Raw genomic sequence first — 20726 nt, forward strand, 5'->3', positions numbered from 1 at the left:
CTACTCACAATAAGCCATGGTTCATCATGACACCCAAGCTGGTCTGTGAGTCATAATTGTCTTACTGTGCTCCATTGCAATTGTGATCGATTTAATCCCACTGATTCTAAAGCAGTCAAACGCACCTGCCCACCAGCAAGCCGCATTATAATGCACCCAAAACGGAATCATCACGCACAAAAGGTAGGGCTGATTTTGATGCTGCCAAATACTTCCTCCTATCTTTTTAGGCAGATCGCACAAGCAGTGACAGTAATATACAGGAACACACTGGATGTTATTTGCTCCAACCCACCTTCACAGTTTCCAAGTCTCCAGCTTTAGAGGCTTCCAACAGTCTGTAATCCACATCAGATGTATGTACAGGAGTGCTCTCTACACAAGAGACAAAAAAAATTACCAACCTGTTGAATTTATAGAAACAACTTTTAAGCAAAAATGTGAACTACAAACCAGGACGTTCCCAGTTAAGTTGGTAGAGCATGAGACTCTTGATCTCAGAGTCATGGGTTCAAACCCCACATTCGGCATTGCAGGGGGTTGCACTAAATGACCCCCAAAGTACATTCCAACTTTACAATTCTATAAATCCCACCTTCCCCATGAGTTCATTGGATCAACTTAGACAAGTAATTACATGTCAGCTGCAGACCCCATATGAGGAACATACTGGGGCATACCATGGGGCTGGAGCAACTCTCCAATGAGGAAAGGTTATAACATTTGAGGATTTCTAGCTTGGGGGGTGGGGGGTGAGCAATGATGGATTGGATTTCTATGTTGCTTTCCATTCAAATGAATCTCAAAGCGGCTTACAAACATATAAAATAATCCACAAATCATCAACAGTTCATCAATAAAACAATTATAATATTAAAAACACTATTAACAAAACAAACTAAAAAAGCCAAACAGCACAATTGCAGCATAATGTTTTATGAATAACCAGTCAATACGGCATTTATAGTCTACAAAACAACACTTAAAAACATTAACAAAATAGCAGCAGTAGCAAAATAAGCTAAGCACTGTTGAGTTTCTTCACTCTCCATGCCCACATATGCTTCCCAGCTACTGGCAGAGCACAGTTGTGCTCAAGTTCTGCCTGAGGGCTTCTTGTAGGCATCTACAGGTGAAACTCGAAGAATTAGAATATTGTGGAAAGGTTCATTTATTTCAGTAATTCAACTTAAAAGGTGAAAACTGATATACGAGATAGATTCATGACATGCAAAGCGAGATATGTCAAGCCTTTATTTGTTATAATTGTGATGATTACGGCGTACAGCTGGTGAGAACCCCAAATTGACAATTTCAACTTTGGGGTTTTCATCAGCTGTGCGCCATAAACATCACAATTATAACAAATAAAGGCTTGACATATCTCACTTTGCATGTCATGAGTCTATCTCATATATTAAACTCCAGTAGCTAATGAAAACAATTGCTTACATAAATGGACTTTTCCACAATATTCTAATTTTTCGAGTTTCGCCTGTAGTTGGCCACTGTAAAAACAGGATGCTCAACTAGATGGGCCCATGGCTGATCTTACGGAGCTGTAAGAATTAGCAACAGTAAGGCACTTTATAATGTCTAATGTGTTCACTGTTTTTGATACTGAATTTCAAATTGTTGCAACCCATCATGGCATCTGCTGGTGAAGGTCGGGTAACTAATACTAATTATTTCATGGAAGTGACAAAGGGAGGTGTTTGTTTGTTTGTTTTGTATACCACCCTTCAACCGTAGATCTCAGAACGGTTCACATAATAAATATACAAGTCAGAAAAACACAAAAGACATAAAAACAAGAACAAAAACAAAAGAAACCCCAAGAACTCTAATGGTGTCCGTCTTCTGGCAGGCTGGACACCAATGGCACATATAGATTCCCCTTCCACAGATTTCAGGGGGATGAAGGGAAGGGAAGAGGAAAGGAAGTTCCACTGCCTGATCTTAAGTCTGACTGCATGATTGTGGACACTGCACAAAATAACGTGCTGCCTGGAAATTTAAATATATGGATAAAAAAAGGCTAATTGGCTTTTGGTGTAGTAAACTGGATTTTTTTAAAAAACATACTTATTTTCTTAAAGGGATATGTTTCTCTGAAAAGAATTATAAAGCATTCAAGTGGAGCTGCAGCTTTTATTATTAGAAGCTATGATTTTAAAGCATTTATGTCCTGATCTGAACAGCTGGACAGGGTTGCTGCATTTATCATTCCTCTTTATGATCCCTCAGCCAGAACTGTGCATATGAAGATTCTTTGTTGTTATAAAAGCTAAAATCCCAAAATTGGCTATTCATATTTCCAGCTGTTAAATAATCCCAGTTCCTTATGATCTGTGGTCTTAGAATCACTTTAGCTTTTGGAACATCAAAAGCAACTCTCCATGTTTTTCCATGTTCTCGAAGCTACTAACATGAGTTTGGCCAAACTGCGAGAGGCAGTGAAGGATAGGCGTGCCTGGCGTGCTCTGGTCCATGGGGTCACGAAGAGTCGGACACGACTGAACGACTGAACAACAACAAATGTTTTTCCATGGTTCTCTTCCCCCCCCCAATATTTAATAGATTCTTACAGATAGATTCCACAATAGATTCTTACATAATAGCAACACAATGTAACCAGAGCAGAAACTTAAAGGAGGAAGTGAATGTATTTTAATTTGTTGTTTGTATATGGTGTAATTTTCTTAAGATAATAAATAAAAATAATTTTTAAAATAAACAAAAAACCAAAAGCAGCTCTCAAAAATTCACCTAATGAGTTAACTAACTGGGAAGTTTCCCATTTGCCTAGCCCAAGGGCAGGTAGGTACAAGATGCATGTAAAAGTTTCAAAACAAGCTCAGTAAAGTAAATCATAAAAAGAGTCTGGGAGGCAGGAGGAGGAGGAGGAGGAGGAGAGGGAGTGAGTGACTAAAGTATAAAGAGAATTGACATAATTACTGCAAAGAGTTCCCAAGTCTGAAATTAGCTCATGTAGAGCTTGTCATCCTGTTTACAGTGACTTTTAACAGTCATTGTAAATTGAGTCACGTTGTTTCAGTGTGTCATTTTGTTTATCCTTTTCAGTCGCTGCCTTGAGCCTCATTTGCAAAGTAATTTTATTTTAATTAAAATACGAACCAATCAGCCTTTCCTGCAAATCACAAATGCACATCATTGGTTATCATTATCGTCTGAAACAGCACCCACCATTCAATATCTGCTGCACTGCTTCGTTGCCCATCTGCGCTGCTGTAAAACCTTGTAAGGAGATGATGGAGGGGTCAGAACCATAATTCAGCAGGAGGCGACATGTCTGCAGGTGACCTGCCATAGCAGCCCTATGCAAAGCAGTTTGTCCAAGTGTGTCTAGTGCATTCATCTGAGGGGGGAAATATATATATATATATATGTATATGCTTAATCCAAACAGAGCTTATAAATGCTTTACAATCTACCCGGCCTCACAATCTGTGGGTGGAAGGGAAAAAGTTAACCAAGACTACAAGACACTAATTTCATTGCCCCTCCTGCTGTGTTTAAACAGTAACACAGCAGGACAATAAAGGATCAATTAAGTTCTTCCACATTACTTTGAAGGCACATTTATTTCATATGAAGTAGGTGATTAACTGAAATTGTTACCAAGGTAAAAAAATTAAATGGGGCTACCATAAATTTAAATGTACAATAAACACAATTTATTTAACTGTAAAATAAATGCATGCTTTCAAATTCTGCTAACAAATTAAATAATATCCGGTTACTATAACAAATGGAAACATAAATGCTGGATTTATATGTGAAAATGTGTTTTGGGAGAGAATGGGGGCAGCTAGCATTTAAATAGGGTTTTGCTCTGACAGACCAGTCTCCATTTTTGTGCCTAGAGGAAGGACTCTCCCCTGTAGTCATCCCCTGTAGTCAAAATAAACAATCTGAGGGAATAACCTGTCTGGCTGAGAAAGGGGGGACAGGGACTGAAGAGCAGATCAAAGCATAGTACAGTGTTTTTCAACCACTGTTCCGTGGCACACTAGTGTGCCGCGAGATGTTGCCTGGTGTGCCGTGGGAAAATTACTTTATATATAGTCAATATAGGCACAGAGTTAAATTTTTTAACATTTTCTAATGGTGGTGTGCCTCATTATTTTTTTCATGAAACAAGTGTGCCTTTGCCCAAAAAAGGTTGAAAAACACTGGCATAGTACATAGCAAAACACTAACCAGAGTTGCTAAATATTCTTCAAACAACACACACAACCCAACTCCCAGCTCTCCTACCACTTAGGATGAGCAATTTGCCCAGATATCAAGGGAACTTAAGCACAGGGTCAGAAAGGATCCCTGTACATAACTGACTCTCCCCTCCAGGCATATACTTCAGGCTATAATATATGGACCTCCGTATGTATGAGCAGAATCACTAAGGGTGGGTTTGGCTACCCTGCTTCCCTTGAGAAGAGCAGAACTTCACAGGTAAATTCAGAATTTCTCAAGGGGAGGGCCATAAGCACAAGAATGTGACATTGCAGTGCATCCAGGGTCAGAAATCCAACCACTATGAACTATTTGACATCATCCCAACTATGTGAATAAGGACACATCCTGCAAAGCTGCCTTTGAGTTATCAAGATCTCTCATGGTATCAGAGGTGTTATAGCTAGCAATCTTGGGCCAGTTAACACTTATACCTGATTTTCCAGATTACTCTTGGAAGAAGAGGTTATGGCAAGGAAGTGCAAAGTTAACAGCATGGCTAATCTGCCTTTAGGGCATCAACCGGTTCTCCTCCTACCTGAAAACTTATGCTGAACCTCGACAACATCTTGTTGGAAAAAGAGGTAAAAAGACACATGATCAGTCTTCAGAACTGAATCAGATCTGATCAAATATCTTTGGGTTAAAGGCTTACTCCACTGGGGTTAACCAAGCCGATCTGGATGAAGGTTAAAAATGAACCTTTTCCAGTGTTTTTGCCCTTGTGGGCAGATGGGTGTTTACATAAGAGAATAGTTTCCTTCCTTCAGGACTGATTTTGATCAACTGCCTCTCTGTGACAGATGCATTTTAGCTGCCATACTGTCTGACCTAACCAGCACACACTGCATACTTCATTTATGGAAAATGGGAGCTAAATTGATAGCTCCAAGTTCCCCAAGTGTAGGTAGAGGTGGCTTCTTAGAGACCCTGGCCAGAAGGCCCTCACCATACAGACCCAAATTTCTTTCCTGAAGTATCTGGTTCCTCCATATTAAATTTTTATCAACCAAAACAAAAAAAAATCGCTTCAAACATATTAATTCCAATTGACCTAAGTAGAACTGGCTGAGAGCTAACATACCAAAATGACTATTTGCCTGGTATGAAATGAAAGCTTCGCTCATCAGCCCACTGCTGGTTTCCCAACGATATTGTAAGGTCCATGGGGTGGTTGTTCATGAGTAACCAGGCAAGTTTCCAAACCATCTTTTAAGAGGTTTATTGTGCATGCTATTTACAGTGCAAAGCTACAAGTTCATGTCTGTATCAGTCACTTGCAGAATCCGGGAGTGGCCCCTTCTGGCTGTGACCCCAACATTAGAGTTTTGGTATCCCAAATCTCCACCTCCCCTCCTTACATTTCACCCCTCTGCGCACTTGGGGTGCCAGAAATGGCATGTCTCCCTCCTCACCCGCTGAGCGAGGGGATTGCAGGGTCTCTCCAACATCCCCAGAGCCTCTGCTCTCCAGACCCGGAGCTGCCGGCCCCTCCCCGCTGGAGACCTCGCTGTTTCCTCCACTGGAAGAGGACATGCTGCTGGTCAGGTGGGGCCAGGGCTCTCTGTAACATCCCGAGAGCCCTTCCACCACCCTGCACTGAGCCAGAGACAGTTCCCTGACAGATATATACACTTAAAAGTTACACTGTTCGCTAAAGCTACACCAACCACCACCCCCCCAAAAAAAACTCCGTGGCAGTCACATTGATGGTTGTTGTGCACATTATGTTGATGCAGTGATGAATAGCTCTGCAGACTGTGAAGAGCTCTTTCAGCTTACAAAGTGACAGGTCTATCAGCTCCACCAGACAGACATCAGCGCAGACCTGATAGTCACATGTTTTAAACCTGCTAAAATAAGCAATGCTAACATCACTTTCAAAGTCATGTTGCCCAGGTCTATCAAGTAAGAGTTTGCCATTGGAATGAATTATTTTCACTACATCCAAGTCCCATCCCTATGTGAAATGTTACCGAAAGTCAAAATGGATGTATGTCAATGTTCACCGAGCAATTATTTTTTACTTCAGCACTTTTTACTGCTCCTGTGTGGCAATGCAGCACTCACACCTATAACTGTGTCCTATGTTCTGCCAATCATCTGTAATAGCTCAGCAACTGAAGACTATTTTGACAGCGCCTCTTATTACTGATTTCCTTCCCGTTTTGAATTCTCAGTGTTTCCTACATCCTTACTTTCTAGAGGTAGATGATGGAAAGGTAGAACATTTGGACGTACATTTCTCATCTATTCTCTCCAGTGTATGGTTAGGAACTGTGGGTGAAGTCTTATTTACTGGACTCAAAAGACACTGTTACTCAAACAATCTCATTTTCCTGTAACCCAGTGGGCCAAGCTTATTTTAATTGGCAAACAGGATCCCCACTTCTGAAATTTTATTAGATGGCAATTTGGGGAAGTCATTTAATTAGCAGCCTGAGTAAACAATTTTGCCATTTCAGTGAACGCAAAGGCTCTTTTCTAAAATGTTTCCCCACAGAAAAAAGGTAACAGCTGGTTCAAAATTCTGGAACATAACACACTACACATTCACGATTCTGTATATCACTGTATTTTATGATCCTATTAAACCTGCTTGGAACAAATACAGAAACAGAGGTCTGGAAAATAGCACTTCTATATAATAGATTCCTAAATTGAAACGCATCTGTCTGACATAACTGAAGAATTGTTGATATATGTTATATCTCTCTAATAAGATAGAATGAAGAGGGTATACTTAACTGTTTGGGGGTTTGAATGCAAACCACAAACTCTCTCTTCCCCTCCTCCACACTCAAGGTCCCCTCAATCCAGGCCATGCAACAGCCGCCAAGAAGCCTCAAAGGTTGCACTTAAGAACTGCAAATCTGGACCCACCCATTTAAGAATAGGAGCCACCATTGCTACTATTGCAAGGCCTGGTACTTATTGCAAAGCTATGGGCTATCTAGCTTCCTGAAGCCTTGGTACCCTTGGGCCTTAGAAGCTTCATTTGCCTGTGCCAGCAAGGCAACCACTTGTGAACTGCACCCAAGATCTCTTTATATGAACTTCTCTATTTAATACTTTCAAATAATAAACTGACCATACCTCAGCCAAATGTATGGCTCGTGTCACCATATTTCCAGAAAAGACTCTGAAGAACCCCAAACACAGAGAATCAGAAGTATAATTCACCATTCAGGAGTTCAGTGATTCCCAGGATTTTCCTGCCCATGGACCACTTGAAAATTACTGATTGTCTTTGGTGGGCCACTTAAAGGTTTTTTTTACCTGTTATAGAAATTGTAATGCACGGTGCTAGATGCCGTATGATCTCTATTTGTATTTTTATGGTTTCTTTTATTTCCTATATTGTATTACATTCTGAATGCCACAGAAATTCAAAATGTGGTACAATACAAGAACTAAAAGAAGCAATAGAATACAATTAAAAATCAGTATAAATGCGGTCATGCCGCATACCAATTGAACGAATCTCACGGACCACAGGTTGGGGACCCCTGGCAACATGTATGAAATCCTCACTTTATAAGCCATCTTGAAACTTGCACTTTAAAGAAGACATAAAACAAGTTAAACTAACAAGAATCTAACAAGTCTACAGGTGAAACTCGAAAAATTAGAATATCGTGGAAAGGTTCACTTCTTTCAGTAATTCAACTTAAAAGGTAAAACTAATATATGAGATAGACTCATGACATGCAAAGCAAGATATGTCAAGCCTTTATTTGTTATAATTGTGATGATTATGGCATACAGCTGGTGAGAACCCCAAATTAACAATTTCAACTTTGGGGTTTTCATCAGCTGTGCGCCATAATCATCACAATTATAACAAACAAAGGCTTGCCATATCTCGCTTTGCATGTCATGAGTCTATCTCCTTTATTAAACTCCAGCAGCTAATGAAAACAATTGCTTACATAAATGGACTTTTCCACGATATTCTAATTTTTCGAGTTTCACCTGTATACTCAAGTAAGAAAGAAGTATATGTAACAACATTTATACATTAATTTATGAAATTGCACCTCTGTGTTTTAAAGAAACAGAAAAAGGAACTTGAAAAGGACAGCTAATGAAAGAGCCTTGACAATAATTTACCCAATAGGCTTTGAAGAACATTATTTTATCTTTGAAAAATATGTAAACATTACATGTGCCCAAGCACTTTGGATAACAGGAGCAATTTGAATTAGCATTTTTATTTGATTATACACTGGTTGATTGGAACAAAAGGATGTAAATATAGACAGGACAAATGTGGGTAGATTACGAGTTTTGTGGCTCGGCTGCAGCTAGGACATTAGTGCCAAACAATGGAATGGGTGAAATGTAGCTGTGATGGTTCAGTGCAGTGATAGTTAACAGGTGTGTTGAAAAAAGGCATATTGCAGCTCTTCTTATTCCATAATACTTAGTATTATCATGGTCTGAGCTGCAGACTTCAGATGTGAAAGCACCCTATGATTTCCTGTCTAATATCAAAGCTCTCATCCAAATTGAATCTTTAAAAGCTTGGCAGGAAATTATACAAGGAGAACATTTTATCCCGGTAAATTCTTCAAAGGTAAGGCAGACTTTTACCAGGATCATATCAAGCAGAGATTACAAAGTCAAAGAATTTGTGACAAACAAGCTTCTTCCAAAACCTCATGCTAGCAGAGAGAAAATGTGTGCAAATAATTACTTCCAACTATCAAAGCTGGTATCAACGAAAATGTAACAACTACATTTGTTTGTGTGAAAAGAAGCAAAGAGTTGAACCTCCACCATTTCCACAGAACCACAAATAAATATCAGAGTAAATGTTTCCCTAATTTTTCATACCTGTAGTACTAGCACACAAGGCCAGATGTAATAAATAATACAGTGTGTGGAAAATTAGGCATAGTCCAATATTTACCTTTGCTCCATGTTTATGAAGAACTTCCATAACGTCATTGTGAGCTCGTTCAGCAGCAAAATGCAAAGGTGTCATGAAACTAGTTTGGAAAAGAAAGATACAAATAAATAAGTTTCAGAACGCATCCATTTCATCTAAACACAAATGGTGCAGTTTTAAAGAAGAAAACATACTCTTTATTCTTCTCATTTACGTTCGCTCCTTTCCGGAGTAGTAACTCAGTGACTTGTTTCCGTTTGGGGTGAAGAGAAGCCACAGCGCAGTGCTGAAAAAAAGGAAATGTGGGGAAACTTAAGCCAAGGGTTGGAAATCAAAACTGAAGAATGTGCTGGAAATACAAGATGAGAAGGCTGCAGTTAACATGTATAAATTGTAATAGTGTACAACAAGGAAGTTGCTTCTTAGTATGCAGGACTGGGTCAGGGATTCAAAGTGGAAATGTATGCAAGTCATTTAAGTTCAAGTAGCCCTTCATGTGCCAGAGTAATTCCTTGCGCCGAAGATGCAATCTGCTACTTAAATGGAGTCACAGCTTGCTTCTTCTGGTGTGCTGTGGTCCATGGGGTCACAAAGAGTTGGACACGACTAAACAATAACAACAAAAAGTGCACATACTGTACTATCATATTTTGAACTTGTTCTCATGTGAAAATCTGAGTACGAATGCAAAAAGTGGACTTAGAACCTATAACAGCTTTTTTTTTGGGGGGGGGGGGTGCTGAGGTATAATGCAATAATTTAGAGGCATCAATCGCTTTCTATTTCCCTGGAGTAAAACATGAACTGTTGCTTCTACTTCATATGTATTTAGTACAAAACTATAACAGAAAGCACAAAATATTCTAGAATAGGTCTAACGCATCCCAGAGACTGGCAGGGGCGGCCTATTCCGCTTTGCCACCGGAGCCAAAACAGGAAGGTGTCATGCGCCCCCAGCCAAAGCCTCGCTTACTGGGGTTGTGTGGCTGCAGCTTCCAGCAAGATCTCGCAAGAGCCCAGGGGGGATTCGTGGGGCTCTTGCAAGATCTTATCAGAACATGGAAGCCTTCACAGGCACTTCTCTGACACGGAGGGAGGGTGCACCTTGAGTTCTACCACCTGAGGCAGATGTCTCAGTCTGCCTCATAGACGGGCTGGTCCCGGGAGAAGGAGAATTTGTGGCCCTGCAGATGTTACTGAACGCAACTCCATCATTCCTGACCGCTGGCCATGCTGGCTGTGACTGGTGGAAGTCTAACTTTATCCAGAGGGCTACAGGTTCCTTACCCCTAGGTTACAAGATCACACACTTCTTTGGTGATGCAAACCTAGCCCTTAATCATAGCAAACAGTGGCAAGGGAATTTGAGCACCAATGAGGAGAGGCTGGTGAGAGGTACAATATGATCCCTCATCTTAACCTCAGCATGGTCGCTGTTAGAGGACGTACTATGATATATTTCAACTGGCGCTCTACAGTCATGTCTTTCCAACTGTGGAAGTATGAAACTGTTTCAACCATTTTGTCTTTTGTTATTGGGTTATAAAATGGCTGCTTTTCGCTCTCTGTTCTATAAAACCAGGCAGATCAGAAGTTCATTGCATGAACCAAACAAGTGAAGTGCAAATGAAACCTAAACATGAGTAAGATGAAATTATGGAAAAGAGAATCTCAAGCAGAATTCTACTGCCCTTCTGACATGAAATGATGCTTGTAAGTAAAGCTGGCAAACGGAGTTTAGAAAGAGTGAACAGTGCTGGTGAAAAAGGAAAGAGCTGGACTCAAAAGAAGGAAGCTAAAGGACAGCTATGCATCCAGATTCCAGGAACAGAAGATGCTCAACAGTGAGAGAGATCGACACTGCCTGATAAAAGTATCAACTTGGGTAGGGAAACAATCTAGACTAGGTTTAGGTGAACGTGTTTTCCTATTTATTTTCATTTTATCTTTTTTGTTCAAACTGTTTCAAATCATTACTGTTGAATAAAGACCTTCACGGTTATTTTTTACATTGCCGCCTTACAAAATCTTTTACAAAATCTAAATTTGGGTTAAACATGTAAGAGGCTTTGTAGTTCACACCACACTAATTGCCTTACCACACTACTTGATATAGAAAGTTCGCTGGGCCACTAAATAAATTCCAGACATTAAGGGCTGCTTAGTGGAGGCAGGCAGGTTATCCACACTTGGTGGCAGCAGTGAGGATAAAGGGAGGAGCTAAATTAGTTGGTTTGCTTGCCTCCCTTTCCTCTCACAGCACAGGCTACAGCTTGTGCCATCGTGCCCACAGATATGCAACCTTTTTTTTTATTAACTCTAGCAGATTTTGAAAGCTGCTGAAGCAATTACAGTTGCAAAAATACATGATGTACTGAGGGATCAAACTATTCATTTCAAAGCATAAAACTGAAAAACATTTAATTTTGAATGGCAGAATTCTCAGGTCCCTGCTCAAATGGTGTAAACATGAAAGAAGATGCTTACTGCAGGTTCTTCCTTAGCTCAGCATAAAGTCACTGGCAGGTCAAGCATCATTAGATATGTGATGGGCTGAACTAGATCTACCTTGAAAACGCCAGTCTTAACTATGGGATAACTTCAGCCACAATTATGTATACAAAACCTTACATGCTGCCTAAAGCAAGCAGAGTGACTCTATGATCTCACCAGTGCTGTCTCATGGGACTGTGGCTGCTTGAAATTAATGACCTCCAAGGCAAGTGTCTTCTTTACTTTGGCTAAGTCAGCTTCTCTTGCTGCTTGTAGTAAGGAATGTCCTTTGAATTCATCTGCAGGGGAATAAACAATATTCATGACTGTCAGAATTATATAGCATTAGCTCAGAAAAGCCAAACAACAGTTAAGAGGCACACTATAATTCCACATAGTTCACTAAGAACTGTCCTATTGCGTTCTCTCAAGTGAAGCTTGTGAAGACAAAATAAGATTCTTGGGCTGAGAGGTAAAGGGGGGGGGTTCTATATCAATGCTACTCAGCCTAAATGCAAAATTAGTTTAGATGCTCAGTGACTTGTATAAATGCTGCCTAAAGGACTTCTCACACACACACACACACAGAGTTCTGATCTGCCAAATATGTTGATAAAAGAAGATTAACAAGAAAAAGGTAGCAGGGAAAGGTTTTTGAACTGACTTTTAAGGCCTGAAATAAATTAGAATGTTGGCCCAAAGTGACCCAAATTTTGTGACAATAGTGAAATCTATTAACACATATGAAGCAGATATTATAAGGGCAAGTAACTAAGTAAGTAAATATTACACAAGCAACTTGCATGATTATTCTCAGTTTGCATAATTTATTACGTAATTTTCATTATTTCGAACAATGTATTCTGCTTCTGCTGGTCATGATGAGGGATGTGAAGGAACCCCAGGCATTGAAACCCTACCCTATGACTGCTCAAAATGTTACACAGCAATCCCTCTGAGATTTCACCAGAAACGCCCACATCAAAATGATCTTTGCAACCATCTTTGCTTTTAAAAAACCCAAAAAAGTTGGTTTACAGGGAGCTGAATTCTCTGATCAATACCACACGCTGTAGAGCACAAAGAGCCCTTTCTAGATGTGAAATACAGTATTTTTCACCCTAGTGATACCTACAGGTAAGCCTCTCTTTCAGCTCAGGCGTTGGGGCCATGTCAACAGCACTCTTTCCATGACAGTTGACCAACGTTGGATCTGCACCATGGCTGAGTAACAAAGAACAAACTTCCACACGATTCTTAGAAGCGGCTTCATGTAATGGAGTAAACTGCCAAAGATCCATCGCATTAACACAGGCACCATGCTAAGTAAGGAAAGAATAAGAGTTAAACTGGACAGGTCCTTCTATGTAGTGTCAGAACCACAGTTAACTTTCAATGCTAAACAGAATAGGTGTTATCTAATGAAACCTTTGATTATAATGAACTGATATTTTAATACATGTTCAAATAATAGGAACTTGATAGAAAGAATGTCTCCAGGCTTACAAATGTTTATTGAAAGCCCAGAGTCTCTCTCAGAATATGAGATTACGGAGTTGTTTTAAAAAAATGAGTCAGTTTCAGTAAGACTTGGTGTAGCATAGAAGGTAAAAAACATCCTATTTTGAATCTTGACTCAGCCACAAACAGTGGTTGGCTTGGGGCAAGTTATAGGTTGTATCTAACTTAAATTATTGCATGACTTCCACTTGCACAACAGAACTTCCTCCTCCAACCCTCCAAATCTGCTTGGGGTGTTTCCCAAACCCTCTGGAGCAGATATATTTGGGGCAGTGAGGGGGCTGCATAGAAGGAGAAGTTCCATTGTGTGAGCAGAAGTCACTCCAATCATGTAATAATTTAGCTAGACGTAACCCAGCCTCTGTAATATGGGGAAAATACTCTCCTATCTTATATGTGTGGGATGTTGACCAGGTCTGTTATTTTCCCTTAGTTTTTAATAAGATGGCATAATATTATGGACTTCAGTTAAAGGGCCCCCGTTGATTTAGCAAATTTACGTGTTATGGATGGTGTAACACCTAATTTTTACAGCGTATTCTTCAGAGGTGTAACATTTCAATCACAAATATGTCACAATCACACACAAATTCAGTTAATCATATGTTATTGTTTGAAAAATGGCCTCGTTGATAAGAAATGTGTGTCCCTCAAACATTGTTCTTTCATTTGTTTGACTACACAGAAAAACCCCCACAAGCCATACCATATTCCATACATATGCTGTGCACAGCAGCTAAGGACATTTATATTGCTATTGCCACGTTTAGTTCATGGGGTCTGCAAGGCTGCTTACACAATTTAACTTAAAAAATACAAGTAATCATACAATAAAGAACAACACACAAACAGTAAACATGACAGCACATTACATGTTAATTATTTCCTTCAATTAATTATGTAACATTAAGGAATTACTCCTCTTTAATGTTACCTTCAACAACAGTTCCGTAACTTCATAATGTCCATAGGAACATGCATTGTGGAGGGGCACAAGTCCACTGCAATAAATAAAGCATTAAAATTACATTACCTAAAAAGTAGTAATTAGGCAACTTAGAACCAAATTGGCTGCAGCGAGAGACATTTAAAGATGTAAAATGTAATTTAACCTCAATACATTATTATTCAAACAGATGCTTGGTCATAGATTCTAGCCACGTGCAGGATTTTATGAAAATCTGAGCATGTAACAAACGCAACACTGCACTGCCCAGTTTCATGCAGGGTATCAGTCACATGATGCAGGCCTGCACAAATAGGAATTCTGATGCATAGATGAGAAGATTGCTTGAACTCATCCAGAGAGGCAGCACAGCAGCTGTTCCACACGACCAACTTTTAAAAACCTTTCTGAGCCCTATGTGCAAGCCACTTTTTAAAGCACTTTGCTATATCTTATTCCAACATCTGAAATGCGCCTCTTTCTTGCCTTCGTACAAAGGTCCCAACTACTTCACAAGCAAGAGAAGAGGAGCTTAAAAAAAAACACTGAATGCAAAAAATGAGGTCAGAACACAAAGGAAAGCTTTAGAAGAACAGAAAATTGTTACAATAATCTAACAGACTAATTTGTAAAGGTGTGACAAATAAAAAAATGGCGTGGAAACACCCCGACCACACTAGAAAAAAATGCAGTAGGAAATATGAAAAGGTCTTAAGATATTTCTGAATTACTCTACAGCATTGTTGTTTATCTCCCTTCGCTTTCCACACAGGCATATCTGTGGAGGAACCACTATACCTCCCCCAGAATGCAGTTTGGAAACCACTGCTCTAAGCCATTGGGGGGGGGGGAGCTGCAGCATGTGATAATTAATCAATTATGTGATCTCAAAACTTTACTCCAAATGATTTGAAATGCTTGGGAGAATAATCAAGGTTTTACTGTTGCCCAAAGGGTAAGCCTTTGTGGGAAGGTTGTTTTCATAATTAAAGGTAAAGGTAAAGGGACCCCTGACCGTTAAGTCCAGTCGCAGATGACTCTGGGGTTGTGGCGCTCATCTCGCTTTACTGGCCGAGACAGCTTCCGGGTCATGTGGCCAGCATGGCTAAGGTGCTTCTGGCAAACCAGAGCAGTGCACGGAAACACCGTTTACCTTCCTGCTGGTGCGGTACCTATTTATCTACTAGCACTTGACGTGCTTTCGAACTGCTAGGTTGGCAGGAGCAGGGACCGAGCAACGGGAGCTCACCCCGTTGCAGGGATTCGAACTGCTGACCTTCCGATCGGCAAGCCCAAGAGCCTCCGTGGTTTAGACCACAGTGCTACCCGCATCCCAATTTTCATAATTAGGTGCCACTATTTAAGAGGCCCTTTCACTAGTATCCACCTGCTTTCTGAGCGCTAACAAAGCCAGTGAGTTCATTATGCTGTCTTACATACCCCTTATCCTTCGCATGGACATCAGCACCATGCTGAAGCAAAAGCTGGACTATCCGAACTCTGTTGTATCCCGCAGCCAAATGTAACGGAGTAGACTGTAATAAAAGGCAGAAACAAAAAGAATGAAATTAAGTCTCTTTCTTTGGGTAAGGCAAGTTTCCACACAGACAGATACTGCAGGCAGAAATGGCAACTCTGGCTGGGGAGCAATTACAAAGCACCTTCTATGTTCTGCACAGATTTCCTATGAGAACCACCTCACATGAGCAGCTGCCTCAAAACACCAGAACAGCTTGCATGCATGGGCTACTTGAGGTGGGCATAGGGATAAACTTATCATCAATAATACACCCCCTTCCTCTGTTTTCTCTTCCCAGTCGATTAAAAAAATTCTTCTGGCTACTGCCTTCTCTGTAGCTCCATTAATCTACCCACTATTTAACCATTAAAATACTGCCTCCATTTTGAGTGTGTTCATTTGCTTTCTTTCACAACAAAAGAGAAACTGGCTACTTTCGTTTTAAACAGACAGAAAAAACATTTACAAATGTTCAATAAGTTTGTAAGTTTTGTTTAAAAGGCTACATCGCAGATTTTGTTATAACATCATGATATATAACATTATATGCATTTTATCAACAGGCTGAATATTTCCAATGACATATCTAGCTACCACTACCCAAGAAATCGTTTTTTTAACTGATGTAAAAGGTATTTAATCTGTTGAACAGATCAATTGATTAAAAGTGGTTGCCCTACTTTCAACTTCTCTCACTGATTGCAAATACCAAATCCAAGTCTCAACTTAATTAGGATTCTCTAGGTTAAATCAGTCTAGCTTCCCCAAAATTAATGAAAAACGCTTCTTGCATTCCAGCTTTGGGGAAATTAGCCCAGACTGTTTAAGTGACCCTGCTGTCCTATCATGGTCCTCTCACAACTGGATACACTTAAAACCTGCTCAGCAACCAGGAGGTACAATTACAGTTGCTTTGGCAAGCAAGAGTTTATATCTGGTGAACAGAATTAGGGTGTAGTTTCTGGCCAGGATAAGCCCCAGGAGTCTTCTTCACACACTGAAGGTGCATCATGTGATTAGCATGTATGCACTGAAGAAATTAAGAATGAGCCACTGCCATGTGTAGGCTCCTTCTGTGCCCCCTAACACATGCATGCTTGGGGCAAGCTCTGTAGTGTGACCAGTGCTAGCCTTTGGCATTTATTTATTTTTCTTTAAATTGTCAGCCTTCTCCCTGCCGGCAGCTTTGTTACATTTCCATGCCAGCTCCTGCTTCTGGGAGCAGCATTTTAAAACCTCTTTTTTACTTCCCTATTTCCCATTTCTGTATTTGCCTTCATCTGCCACTCTTCCCTGTGACTTAATCTCAGCATAATCTTTTCTCCAATCTCTTTAGTAGCCTCTACAGCAGAGGTACACTCACAGCAGGACTCTCCCTCACACCTCATTTCTCACTCCAGAAAGGGGGGGAACAGTTTTAAGCAAATTGTTTAAAGATAAACACCAAGGAGGATGAAGATTCCCTGCCGGTTTCATGCAGGAAAACTGAGGTGCTCTTAGAGAATAGCAGGTCACCAGAAAACCTGGAGTGGACATCTTCTGTGGAGGGAAATATGGTGATCGTAGCCTTTTTAGCTTTGGTGTTGAAAACAGATCTCTGCCTATGGAAAGAGAACTGCAGAAGGGAGAAAGTATTTTGATTGTAAAGAGTTTATACCACGACACCACCAGTCAGTTTCTAATAGATACAAACTGGGTATCTTAGCACATCTAATTTGTATCAGAATCTGATGCAAAAAAACAACAACATTCTGGCAGGAGCTCCATAAGAGAAGTAACCAAATATATTACATATATGTTCAAGAACACACATTGCTCATCAACCTCAGTGTGCCTACCCAGGGGCTCAAAAAAGCTGGTGACCCCTGTATTACAAAGAAACTAGTACCAATGTAATGCAAAAGGACAGTAGTTCTGTCCTAAACACAGCCCTTTTAAAATGATAAATATAATGCCTTAAGCATTATTTCATTTGAGGGTAAACATGAGGTGACTGGCCATAGGTAAACGGTAAACAAACATTACTATAGTCTGAATTGTTGAAGCTGAAAACAAACTGCTTTCTTTCCATCTATGGACTCCTATAACTCTTCCTTCCAAATACTGAACACCCAAAACATTCCAAAGTGAAACACTGCATTACTTGATTTTTCAAATTCTTATTTGTCTAAAGTAATTTACTGGTAGTACCCAGTAGTGAAAAATCATAATTAGCCTTCCAAAACAGCTTTCCCACCTACTTTACAACCCTGTTAACATATACCCCCAAAAGAAAAAAGGGTGACATTGAAGACACTTAACATTTTTTTTTGGTTACTTAAGAAACTTTAATAGTGCTGTCCATATTTTACTTGTGTAGCCTGTTTGATGTTTTAGTTGTACTAACTTTGTACTGAGAAATGTTTTTCTGACTGTCGGTCGAATAAAGTATGTATAGTATAGTATAGTATAGTATAGTATAGTATAGTAACTTTAATGATTAGTGTTTTACTGGCATCACAGTTCCTCATTTGAAGAAATGAATAAGAAATTGGCACTCTTTTGTAAGAATGTGTACATTAGCAGGGTTTTTTTTTACTTTACAGATGAGACAAACAATGAAGGGCTGAAACATCACAAGAATGACAAAAGAAACCTTTTTCCTTGCTCAAACTGAAAGGCTGTTTTTTATTTTGTATTAGTATGTCTTACATTTATATGCCACCTTTCTTTCATGGAACTGAAGAAGGGTGGTAAACAGTGCCATATATATATATATATATATATATATATATATATAGGCACTGATTGCATGGGAAGTCAGTGTGGTGGTGACTGGCCAAGATCACTCAGTAAGCTGAATGGCTGAGTGGCATCTTCCTTGTATTAGCTGAACACCCAGTCCAACCATTATGTCACCTTTGCTCCTACCACAATGAGCCTATCACTTCCACAGGTATTCCAGCATTGTGAATGATCCTTTTTAAGATCTTTGTGTAAACAAATGAAGATTCCTTCCTGACTGTAGAATAGTGTATTCATGTCATCTGGAGACTAATAGAAGCAGTCTAGCGCAAGTTATTTGGAGTGGTTATACAGAATGCGATTGCTGGGTTTGACGAAAATCTTCCAGTTTGCACTTCAGTAGGTAACCAGTAAGAGCGAACTTCCTCAAATTACTTTGTATTTAAGGGTAAGAAACACACAATGCTTGGAAAACAGAAAATCTTCTTGTGAAAATCCATTAGCTTTTCCAATTGCATCATCCTCTAAAAGCCAAACAAAAGCAAACATTGTCTTCCAGAATCCTGTTTATGGTAGTTAAATGTAAACACAATGGGAAACTACTCCAAAATGGGGACTTGAGTTTGTTTCCCTCAAGAATTAAGACTTACAAGCTGTAAACAAAGAATGACTTTGTACAGTATATAAAATGGTGAATAGGAAAAACAAGTGACTTCTAATATCTGAACTTGAACTAAGTAGTATGGTGCACTAGCTGTGTCAGTCGTGAAGCTCACTGGGTGACCTTGGGCCAGTTGATGTCTCTCAAACTACATGTACCATTACAGGGCTGCTGAAGGATAAAAGGTGTACAGGGTTAGGACGAAGAACCCAAGTAGGGTAGGGTGTATGAATAACCAAGAACAGAAGGTAAGAACTTCCTTCCCCCCCCCCCACATGAAAAACCATTTCCCCTCACATCCAAAACCATTCCAAGTGCAGATGTGCCTAGTTTTGTTTTCAAGTTTATACAAAAGATTGTCTGGGTTTAGATACATCATTGTAATTAAATGGATTTATAACAGCAAAGAGAGAAAGGAAACACTTGCCCTATTTATTCTCACATGCAGAATTGAAAAGGTTTTTAAGACTTCCCGTGCTAGTCATTTTCCCACATTGCATCAATTCATACAAGGCAACGGGAGGAAGATGAAATGGCTCCCTCTCCCCAGGTGATAGTTAAGGAAAGTAGTGAAATACTATAAAGGCTCTGTCTTCTGAAATAAGATGCACTCAGTTGGCTCATTTGTATCTGCAGAAAGCATGATGAGTTATTTTTTGGCTCTGCATTGGTCTTGCATCTCCCTATGGGCCTCCATTTATGTTTAGGGGCTTTGTTGTTAAGTATGCACAGCATGAAAAGGAAGTTAATATCTATATCAAGCTGCTTTTATTCTCCAGTTTCCAGCACCATGAAACAACACTGCAGAAAGTTCCAGAAACACACTTTAACATGACAGAAAGCAAACAAACAGTTAAGTGAGTCCAGAGATCCAAACTTGCACTATAAAGGTTTAAGGGGGTGAGGGGCAGAACTTTTAAAAGAATTAGCAGTCTGCAGAACTGCAGCTCAGTAAGGGCAAATCTACACAAACAGATTGCACGTTGAAACCTTTTCTGGTCTAAACTCTCATCCAGTGTAAACAAACACTGATGACAACCCTCAGAATCCCACTGCTTTGAAGTAAATAAATTAGCAGTGGTACCTCGGGTTACAGACGCTTCAGGTTAGACTCTGCTAACCCAGAAATAGTACCTCGGGTTAAGAACTTTGCTTCAGGATGAGAACAGAAATCGTGCGGCAGTGGTGGGGCGGCGGTGGGAGGCCCATTAGCTAAAGTGGTAAAGGTAAAGGGACCCCTGACCATCAGGTCCAGTCGTGTCTGACTCTGGGGTTGCAGAGCTCATCTCGCTCTATAGGCTGCGGGAGCCGGTGTTTGTCCGCAGACAGCTTCCGGGTCATGTGGCCAGCATGACAAAGCCGCTTCTGACGAACCAGAGCAGTGCACGGAAACGCCGTTTACCTTCCCGCTGGAGCGGTCCCTATTTATCTACTTGCACTTTTGACATGCTTTCAAACTGCTAGGTGGGCAGGAGCTGGGACCGAGCAACGGGAGCTCACCCCATGGCAGGGATTCGAACCACCGACCTTCTGATCAGCAAGCCCTAGACTCTGTGGTTTAACCCACAGCGCCACCTGGGTCCCATTAGCTAAAGTGGTACCTCAGGTTAAAAACAGTTTCAGGTTAAGAACAGACCCCCAGAACGAATTAAGTTCTTAACCCAAGGTACCACTGTAATGTGTTTTATGATGGTTTGAGCACCAGCAGTAA

The 20726-nt window shown here is 40.2% G+C and overlaps 1 protein-coding gene across 1 annotated transcript in view; it reads right to left on the bottom strand.

Annotated features, from left to right (window-relative positions):
* Nucleotides 1-20726, bottom strand: part of TNKS (tankyrase) — a 67646-nt gene that overhangs the window by 17095 nt on the left and 29825 nt on the right. The window contains exons 6-13 of the mRNA XM_033173974.1: nucleotides 15552-15646; nucleotides 14100-14166; nucleotides 12780-12966; nucleotides 11822-11943; nucleotides 9346-9437; nucleotides 9173-9251; nucleotides 3208-3379; nucleotides 296-375 (exon numbers count right to left, since the gene is read on the bottom strand). Of these exons, the coding sequence (XP_033029865.1) occupies nucleotides 296-375; nucleotides 3208-3379; nucleotides 9173-9251; nucleotides 9346-9437; nucleotides 11822-11943; nucleotides 12780-12966; nucleotides 14100-14166; nucleotides 15552-15646 (894 nt within the window). The remainder of the gene's footprint in view (nucleotides 1-295; nucleotides 376-3207; nucleotides 3380-9172; nucleotides 9252-9345; nucleotides 9438-11821; nucleotides 11944-12779; nucleotides 12967-14099; nucleotides 14167-15551; nucleotides 15647-20726) is intronic.

Source organism: Lacerta agilis, chromosome 16 (genome assembly GCF_009819535.1).
Source record: "Lacerta agilis isolate rLacAgi1 chromosome 16, rLacAgi1.pri, whole genome shotgun sequence".
Lineage (NCBI taxonomy): Eukaryota > Metazoa > Chordata > Lepidosauria > Squamata > Lacertidae > Lacerta > Lacerta agilis.